At 39.7% G+C, this 10,374-nt stretch overlaps 1 protein-coding gene across 1 annotated transcript; it reads left to right on the forward strand.

Moving 5' to 3' along the window:
- Window positions 1-4,640: 4,640 nt before the first annotated feature.
- On the forward strand, window positions 4,641-8,935 carry eny2 (ENY2 transcription and export complex 2 subunit). Its single transcript, XM_061082026.1, has 5 exons — window positions 4,641-4,857; window positions 5,143-5,202; window positions 6,794-6,864; window positions 7,077-7,151; window positions 8,632-8,935. The coding sequence occupies exons 2-5, from the start codon at window positions 5,153-5,155 to the stop codon at window positions 8,703-8,705; spliced, it is 270 nt and encodes an 89-aa protein (XP_060938009.1). The 5' UTR covers window positions 4,641-4,857; window positions 5,143-5,152; the 3' UTR covers window positions 8,706-8,935.
- Window positions 8,936-10,374: the final 1,439 nt, after the last annotated feature.

Raw genomic sequence — 10,374 nt, forward strand, 5'->3', positions numbered from 1 at the left:
CCTTATTATTCCATTTTAAAAAGCAGTACTTATACACATTCCATGGACAAAAAATAAAAATCTTAAACCACCTGCTCCCTTTCATTTAAATAACATAACATAAATATAGATGGTCATCATTGTTTTTGAGTTACAAATTGCCTATCCTAAAAAGTGTGCCATAATATTTTAATAACTTAAAGAAGCATAAGGACTCAAGAGGACTTGACAGGCAGAAGTTAAATATGAGTGTGTAAGGATTTGCCCTGTTGGATGGTTTTAAAGAAAAACAAGGAATGGAAATGTATTTGAATTGTTCCCTTAAAAAAGCTTCCTTGAACTAATCACTTAATTACTAAATGAAAGACAATTTGTCAAAGGCTAATAATTAAGCGAGCAACAGCAACAACAGTTTTCACGTTCAAAAAATGGTGAAATAACATTATGTAATTTCAAGAGACGATGATTGTGTCATCCTTCTCAATTATTTTTCCTAACTTTACACAAGAGCATGGTGTTTCAGTTTCAGCGTGAGAGCAGGAATTTTAGTGAAAGAATAATAAAATCTGGGTTAGATCAATAAGTCCTGCTCTCAAACTGAAAGACCAAGTCCTCACAAATTTGAATTTTGACAATCAACTGATATTTGAATTTTTTATCATAAAATCTAAATTAATCTTGAACACAGAATCCTAGAAGTTAACTGTAAATAGAGAATTATCAGTGTCATTGATCAAATCTGCCTCTTAGCCTCAGAGCTCCCTCACTGTTGACCTCCTGGATCTCCTCTTCCAGCTGATGCTCATGGGAACATCATAAGGCCTTTGAACCGATGTCGATGGCCCAAGTGGAAAAGTCAGGAGATTGAAATTCTCTCCTTCATCATCCTCTAGGGAAATGCCAACCAACTTTGACACTGCAAAATCATCACATCAAAGATTTGTTGAGACATTTCAAATGAGAAATTGAATTTTAATGTGTGGTGGCACGAGAGGAACAGTCAGAGTTTCACCAACATATAGGCTTCTTCCCCTGGGGACTCTGAATGTATTTATGTATTTTTCGAGGATCTTAACTTTGTATTTTTTCATTATTCCTGTGCAGCTATAGTTTTGCTTAAACAAATTCTAGCATTCAATTCTCTTCTAGACTCCAGCAGGTTTTTAATGTATCCGTACTTCCATCAAAAGCTGCTCCAGGATCTGCTGAGAAGACGTTTCCCTGCATGAGACTCAAAACGCTCATCACAGTCTTTCACAAAAATTACATGAAACTGTGGAACCTCTCAGCGCTGCCACAGGCCTCCATTTCAAGTGCTTTAGTTGATCCAGCACAGTTTCTAAATGTGAAATCAGGCATTGTGTGTGGCAAATTATGAAAGACAATGATTAACCCCAAACGGTCAGGAGAGCAGGAACGAAGAACAAGGATGTTGGACGGCTGTGTATCACAAAGGACTGTGGATGCTGTTTGATCTGGAGAAGTAGGAATTTCACCATGTGCCTTGTCTCCCTGTAAAAATCCTGCACCTCACACACAAAGCCCTTAATGGCCAATCCCCATCATATATAGAGAAAATCGAAGGACTTTATTTCCCCAGCAGATCGCTGTGCTCCATATATACAGACTGCCTCTGTAAAGCTGCCTTCAGACATGCACTGAACTCCAGACTGTTCTCGTGAGGGGCTCTGTGGGTGAATGCAATTCTCCGACTGAGAGCCTCTGGAATTTCTGCAGACTTTCTACAGCCAGTCCCCTTGTAAAACGTCGGGAGAATATCCAAAATGAGCTGATGTGAGAGCACAGCAGGAGATTTGGAGTGTTGGAAGAAATAACAATTCTCAAAAGTGATGCCATACAGGTAGGAGACACCAATGAAGACATCAAGAGAGCTTTTGTTGATAATGTCAATGTGCTGTAAGTAAAAACATGTGATATTTGCAGAGGATTTAATACTTTTCGTCCTGCCTCGTGCATGCTCAACTCTCCAGAGTTTTCCGTGTCCTGATCCAGTTGTGTAAACTTTCACTGGACATCATGTCTGAAAACAGCGTAAGAGTGGAATGGGAGGTAGAGCCTTCAGCTACCAGGCTTCTCTCCTGTGGAACCTGCTCCCACTCTGGGTTCGGGAGGCAGACACCATCTCTTCATTTAAGGTTAGACATAAAAAGTTCCTTTTTGAAAAAGCCAGTAGCTAGAGCTGGATCAGGTGAGTCCTGAACCTTCCCTGAGTTAAGCTGCTATAGGGCTACACTGCTATCGATGTCGACTGGATGGAACAGCCCTGTTCCCAAAGTCAGGGAACAACCTAATAGACACTTCTTTCGAGACTGACACTGTGAAATGCACAGACACACACACACACACACACACACACACATACTGTATAAATTAACAACAAATTACATTAGACAACCTATGGTCCTTATCCCTCTTTTTATCCTTTTATATTTGTCTTCCTTGGGTATTTGCCTTGTAATTCTCATTGATATATTGTTTCTTTGTACCGTCCCACTAATGTCTTACAATAAACAAACAGCAAAAATAAGTAAAAGTAAACATAATTCATATTGTAGGTCAACTCACACACCCTTATGAAAGACTGGGGCCCTGGAAGGTCATCGGCAGGTTTACGACAGTGAGCGGATGCTCCAGACAGGCAGGGGCTGACATCCGTGTTATTCTTTCTGAGGTCCTCTACTTGAGCATGTTCGCCAGGCGCACTGAGAGCCTATCACACGAATGGTATATGTGGTACTTGTGTGTGAGGCCTGGTACCACACTGCATTTAGAAACAATAACAGCACTTCATCCAACCCGACTTCAAACCAACACAAGAAGACGTCAGTGTAAAAGCAACTGTAAACACTGTGACCTATTGAATAAAACATTCACCGCTAAAACGTTTTTTTCAACTGAAGCAACCACACATTGAGCCAGAAATAATGTTATTTGTGTGTATTCTTGTGAAATAAATAGACAAAACTCCAACGACCTGATGAACTCATGACTACAGAAATGTTTAATGTAGCTCTCTTCACAACAACACAGACGCAGGGCGCTCTCGTCTCTCTCGTCTCTCTCTCCCTGCGCCATGATGCCACGACACCAAACTCCAAATACTGGATGCCAAACGCAGTGAGAACTATAAAATAAACACAGTACAAAACACTCAATAAATATTAAGTGCTGACATTAAATTATATATATGTATGTATATAATTGTTTTTGCACCACACACATGGGATATGGACTGGTATTTCTTTATTATGCTTGAGTCCTCTAGCAGAAGCTTGGGAGTTTGAGGCTTCTGCCCAGTATTTTAGCTGATCCTACCTGTATCTGCTGGAGCCCCCCTCCCAGCTTGGTGGTTACAGCCCCTAATGCTCCTACCATCACAGGGATCACATTGCATTTCACCTTCCTCATCTGTTCTAGCTGTTCTTTCAGCCCTTGGTACTTCATAATCTTATCATACTCCCTTTTCCTTATTTTGCCACATTTGTCACTAAAGGCATCTTCTGTTCTTCGTCCACCACCATGTCCTGTTGGTTAACCAGCACCCGTTTGTCAGTCAGGAATCTGAAGTCCCACAGGATCCTCCTCCTCCTCCTCCTCCTCCTCCTCCTCCTCCTCCTCCTCCTCCTCCTCCTCCTCCTCCTCCTCCTCCTCCTCCTCCTCCTCCTCCTCCCCATCATCATCATCATCATTTGGTTTCTGCTGTCTGAGGTATTCACTTAGCAGCTCATCACTTGGGGCCATCTTCCTGATGTAGCCCTAGATTTTCATGGCCTCATCCTGGATAGTGGTTATTACATCCGCTGGGTATCTGATGACTGGCAGGGCATATGTGTTGATGGCTAGGACTTTTCATGACTGGCCTTACTCTGTGTAGGTATTTGGCTGTGGCTGATTTCCTTGCGGCCTCCTCATGGGGGGGTCCAGAGGTACTTGTAGCTGTCCTGTTGCCTTCGGGTAGGTGAATCATCTTATCTCTCTTTTTACACCACATATATCATATTAACTCAAGTGACAGGCTGAACGTATGATATGCCCCCTCTAAAATGAGACAGAGCCTAAAATTATGACTTTATTCTCATAATATGACATATTTTTTGATGTAATATTATGGCTTTACTCTCATAATATTTTGACTTTATTATTGTAAAATACAGCTTTATTCTTTAAAATTGTAATATTATATCTTGTAATATCACAACTTGTATATTTTTAGTGTTATAAAATTGTCTTACAATATAAAAATGTGTACTACATTATTATAACATTTTCGTAATCTATGACACCTTTTTCCTGTTACACATCAGATTTGAATCATTTTAACCTTACATCAAATGAATCATGAAGTTGTGATGTTGCTTAAGATTATTTTTATGTACCTTTTAATCATTTCGGTGAAAACCTACTTATTTATAGAATAAAAAGGCACTTAATATAAATGCAGGATAGCAAGTAATCATGTGACATTGGGGTTTTGAAATATTAAGGAGGATAGAGATCAAAGTTCTGCAGGACTGACTGATCAGGCTCCATTTATTCATCAACACTGCTGCTGTGTGGCTGACCAGAGTATTGCATGCAAGACGACTTTAGGAACGATTGTACACAGCAGTGTTTCCCCCCGGAACCTAATCTGTGATGGTGAACTCAGTCAGATCAGCAGCATAGAGCAGCTCTGCTGTCGGTGACGACACGTTGAGGTCAGGTCATTCAGAAACTTTGCCTGCAACGTCAATAAGTCGTGTGTAGTGACGTCATGCGTTGCTTTGTCGTCATCGGCACTTGACGTCAACTTCCGGTGAAGTTGTGTTTCGTGTACGACGCAGTGAGTGTGTGACGCGCGGGGCAACGCTGAGAAGTGTAAGTTCAAACTGAGACTAGCTTAGCATGTTAGCACGGAGAACACTGCTGCTCAACCAGTTAAAAACGGTTTTAATTAGTGATGGTCATTGACGCTTTCCATTGCGTTTCGCTGACTGTGAACGTCATCAACACAAGCTTTGATACGCGCTTCACAAAAATCTTCCTGCATTACTCGACACACGCTTCGAAACCTCGACTCTGATGGACACATCACCAGTAATAATGTGGCGTCAATTTGTGGCGTCATTTATGATGTGTGTGCGTGTGTGCCTGTGTATGCAGGTGACAGACGATGAGGAGATCTGTGAACCAGAAGCTGACGGAAATGGGCGAACGAGAGAGGTGAGACATACAATGACAAAGAGCTGTTCAACAAGTGAGCTGCTGCAAGTCTTAAATAGAGTCAACACTTGGACTAGTTCCTGTTATTTCACATGTGTTTAATGACATTAGGGTCCCTCAAAGGGAAATCAAATCTGAGGTCTAGAGATTTATATAACAAGAAAAAAGTCATAGCCTAGCCAGAAAAGAGGTTGTGATCTTAGAAGAGAAAACAAATCATATTTCAAAGAATAAAGTCGTGCTTTTGCAATAATAAAGTCGCAAAATAAAGTCATAATTTTAGGCTCCATGTCATTCCTGAGGGGGGATATCAGAAGTTCAGCCTGTCATCGGAATGAGAAATGTGGAGCACTTAAAAAATAATATCATCCATGTCGTTTAAAGCCCGTTTTAACGCTCTTATTTTAATGTTGCTCCCTACTTCTGACCTACAACAGTAAATGAGACAATTGGGGAGAAACTTAACTGTTTCTATAAACTATTCTCAATGTCTCTGGTCGGGACGGATAGTCGCAGGTCAGAGTAATGACTTACAGCAGTCAGGCTGGGAAAGCCTGTGTTCATGCGGAGGGAGAGGAAACAGAAGGTGGGGAAGTGAGCAAGGTTCCTCGCTAGGCTGAAGGCTAACCTGTACAGACCACCGCTCCAGAGTCAGTTCCTCCCCAACTCCACGTCTCTTACAAACAAGAAGAATGACATCAGAATGACATCTACAATCGCTGTGCATCCCCTAGACAGCTGTGTGTAATGGTGTTGTTTGATATTACATCCAACTTTAAGCCACTTTACATTTACTTACTTGGTGTTGTCTCAGGTGGGATGTTCCATTTGTCCACAATAGGGGGGGAGGGGGTATGGATATATTTAATCCACCTTGTCCCCTGGTCACTTTGGTACCCAGTGTGCCCAGGAATCTTAGTCTGCATTTTGATCTGAGGGAGGCAAGGCTCTGAGAAGAAGATGTAAACTGATGACAGTAAAACTTGTTACAGTAAAAACAATCTTAAGAGAGCTGCGGGTCGTGGTGTTTTCTTGGTGTGTGTCCTGAACTTGCTACATGTGACTTTTACATGTTACAGTTGAAACACTACCGCTTGTGTCCACAGAGGCGCCAAAATCAATGAAAATCTTAAGTTAGTTTTAATTGAAACAAAGTTGAACAGCTATTTGTGACAGCAATTCTCTCAGTCAGTCTCAAATGAAAGTCAACTGTTTATAATGTGAAGATACAATTTTAGTAAAAAAACTAGTCTCATTGAATGACCGTAACACACATTAGAGTCATGTTTTTTGCCAAATATGTATTAACAGGAGCCGCCGTCCTTCACTTATCATGTAAGAAATTAGGATCTTATGATAAACTCCAGACAAAACACTTTTAATTATAAATGTAATAAATATAATCATTGAATTTGGGAAAAATTGATCAGTGATGAAAAACTCCAGCCTTCGGCTGAAAGCCCTGGTGTATGTTCAGATATTGTAATCATACCGGAGAGATGCACTTGTTTTTATTGATGGTTGATATGGCAGAGGGCAGAGATGTGCCTGTGCTGCCATGTTCTCATTTGTCCCTGCATCTTATCGACAGATTGAAGGAGTTACTGAGAGCTAAGCTCACTGAGTGTGGGTGGAAGGACCAGATGAAGGCTCACTGCAAAGGTAAACCTTCAGTACTGTTGTTCAAACACAAGGTTTATGTTCTTTCTGAGTTTTCACAGGACTCTAAACTTATCTAAAAGGACTTATTCATCTATATATTCACATTTTAACACACAGCTTTTTTTGCTTTCTGTTTTTTTTCTCTTGTGCTTTCCCAGTGTTTTCATAGGGAATTTTAAACAGTTAAATTCTCTTCTACATTTATTTTGCAGAAGTTATCAAAGAGAAGGGCTTGGAGCATGTCACTGTGGAGGACCTGATGGTAGAGATCACTCCTAAAGGAAGAGGTAACCGCAGCTTGTATTAGTGTAAAGATTAAAAGCTACAACGGCTCCCCAAAAAGTGAAGCTAAATCATATCAAATAATGCTATGTAAACAAGAAAACCTGCAGCTAAATCAAAATCAGCATCATGTCTCTAAGCCGGGTAGACCACAGAACTTCATCACAGGCAATCCTCTCCCTTGCTAAGAAACAGGTGAATCCTTTGCTGAGCAGAATCCAGTTGAATAGATTCAAGATGCTGCACTAACTGGAGGAGACTTTCCTGTGTACCAGGGTTTCAGTCATACACTCTCCACTTTCATGCTGAGAGAGGTTTAGGAAGGGACAGTATGGTGGAAGGCAACCATAAAGAAAATGCAGGTTATTGATAAACCATTCAAGTATTTTTTGAGCCGACTTCCCAAATGACAACATAATACAAGATGCTGTTACTGCTCATGTCAGAGCAAAGCATCATGTAGACCAGTGGTCACCAACCTTTTCTAGCCCAAGATCACTTTTTCGTTCCAAACGTAAGCCCACCCTAATCTTACAAAAATCTATTCAATGCATAATATTCACATTAATATCAATTCATATTTAGAGCACCTGTTCATTGCACAATATTTAGCTGAATATGGTCATAAATATGACTATTTCCTTGTATACAAGTAGTCCTATGTACTTAAATAAATACCAGTACTACAGTATAAAGTTGTGCATCTTCCGCTCCTGCAAATATTTCATAATAATGCTGGAGTGCTTTTATTAAGAAAAGGCCTGAAGAAAGTATTGCAACCGTATAATTTTGTGACATAAATTCAACAGATAAATATTAAAACTCAGGTGAAGGATCATTTTCTCTGTTTATTCTGCTGTGAACCAGTGTTTATCTGTCTATGTCACAAACGTATTTACAACACCTCCCAAACCCCTTACAAATTAAAGCACTCAAGCGTTTCACTTTCTGAATCCAGTCATTTGTTCCAACGTGGCTTTGATTGTTATCGAAAGACCGGAAGATGAACGTCTTCAAACCGTAGAACAGTCTGTGTAGTGAATGAGAATGTGTTTATAGAGTTTTGCAAAATGTGTCTAACCAGGTGAGCAGTGTTAAAAATGTTTCCAACTGCTGACCGTTTTGTTTAGAAAATGTGGTTTAGTGTTTTGGAAATTCCTAAAAACTGTTATGCTATGAAACGTTATGATTGACAGCTGAGACTGACTCGTGATTGGTAGATTGCCTGTATTAGTGGGACGTGATATTGCAGCTCCACACCACGATCGCTACTGCGCTGAGTCTAAATGAAGCGCAGGGTTTGCAGAATACGTATCCTGGACATTTTAGCTCCATTTCTGCACAACAGGAGAAAGTGGAGATGTGATGTCCATCTTTATAAAAAGTCTATGGCTTAGACACAGAAACTTTGCAGTACCACATTTTGTTCTGTGTCTTGTGCCAAAGAATTTATGTCTTATTCACTGATTTCTTTTTTTCTTTTAGCCTTGGTGCCAGACAGCGTCAAGAAGGAGCTTCTCCATAGAATAAGAGCCTTTTTAGCTCAGCACGCCACATAATTCAGATTTTTACCATTTACCATTTTATTCAGACCACTTGCATCTACATTTAATTAATAGATTTTTCTATTTTTTCTAAAGTTTTTAGAACTTTCAGCAACATTACAGTATTAACACACACTTGGCTCTTTTGGAGTGTGTGTTTTCTCTGGCTACAGTTATCACATGTTTGTAACTGCACATTCAGATTACCTTTTTTCTGTGCGAAATAAAGTTTTTGATTTGTTGGATTTGAAAGGACAAAGTGATTTATTTCCTAACAAGGGTGTCAGGATAAGATGAGGTGATAAAAGAGACATGAGGTGAAGTATTTGACCTTGTCTTGTATAGAAACATTTGAAACAGTTGCAGCTGTGCAGATGTGCGATAATGCATTTGAAGAGCATTTTAGTTTGTCTGGATTCTGGATTTCTCGTCCCCGTTAGTGGTTTTTTATATTTAAAGGCATTTTTATTGAAAGGGCATTTTTATTGAATTTAGTATATGCAGTGAACACTTACTGACCTTAAAACATTTAAGTGTTTAACATGATACCTACAGTATGTCCAGCAACATCTTGTTTCCAGCAGTGCAATATGTACTCTGATCCTTCACTTAGGTTAAAGTAGCAATACCACACTGGGCCCGAAATAGCCCCATGTGTGTTGTGTCATTCTATTACATTATACTGCATTTTGGGTGTGTGTGTGACTGAGTGCTTGGTCTTGGTATTACTCATGTTATGGGGACCACAGTGTGTTCACATAGGCTTATGATGGTTACTTATCTTCATTTTAGGGACAGAAAGCAAGTCACCATAATGTAAACTATTAAAGTTTATGGTGGAGACATGTTTTATATGTTTGTATATGTTTTATAATTGTGTAAGGTATTGACCTTTAACATATTAAGTGCCTTGAGATAATTAATGTTTTCACTATTGAGTTTTAAGGTTAAAATTAGATTAGATGTACGGAACAGCCTTCTTACAAGACAATTCCTTAAAAATGAAAAAAGCAACTCAAATATACAAAAATATGCCTCATGACAGCAATTAATTTTCCTTGGATAAAATAACATTAAAAAAGAGACATGTGCTTCAGGGTGGTCCCTTCAGGCCGTTTGCTGTCTGGTCAAAGTCAGAGGGAAGAAAACACATGTAGCTGTTGTGTGTCATTGATGACAAGCATCATGGCGGCTGTGAGAAGAAAAGTAGATACAGATTGTTTTGCTTTCCTTAAAAAGTGGTAGATATACCAGTGGGCCTATTTTCTAGGAATGTGGTTGCAATAATGAAAAAGAATAATCTCAAACATTACTACATGCAGCTAAACAAATCCTCTTCCGTGGAGTTAAGGTTGTCAACAAGTAACTTTCTCAAGATACATTCTGGCAGCAACCATGTTCTGCAGGTAAGTTTTGTGTTGAGTCAGCTGATGTCTAAGACAAGAAATTGTATTCTGAGAGAGGATATGTGAAGGGCTGTGTTGCTGCTGCGGAGCTGTGCAACTAAAGTGAAATAGTTCTGAAGTCTCTTGGAACGGTCACAGAAGGGATTACTGATTTTGCACAAGATAAAGGAATAAAGTATTTCTCTCTTTTCTGTGCTGAAACTGACAGTCTAGCAATTTGTCATACAATGACTGCCAAGTTTGATACAAGGGAGGGATTACTGCTGGTGCAAACAATG

This window comes from Limanda limanda, chromosome 11, assembly GCF_963576545.1.
Source record: "Limanda limanda chromosome 11, fLimLim1.1, whole genome shotgun sequence".
NCBI lineage: Eukaryota > Metazoa > Chordata > Actinopteri > Pleuronectiformes > Pleuronectidae > Limanda > Limanda limanda.

Excerpts from the sequence above, each read along its gene's own strand:
- eny2 (XM_061082026.1), top strand. The coding sequence starts at position 5,153 with ATGAGGAGATCTGTGAACCAGAAGCTGACGGAAATGGGCGAACGAGAG. Across the intron at positions 5,203-6,793 it reads GAAATGGGCGAACGAGAGAG|ATTGAAGGAGTTACTGAGAG; the intron begins GTGAGACATACA and ends TCTTATCGACAG. Across the intron at positions 7,152-8,631 it reads GATCACTCCTAAAGGAAGAG|CCTTGGTGCCAGACAGCGTC; the intron begins GTAACCGCAGCT and ends TTTTTCTTTTAG.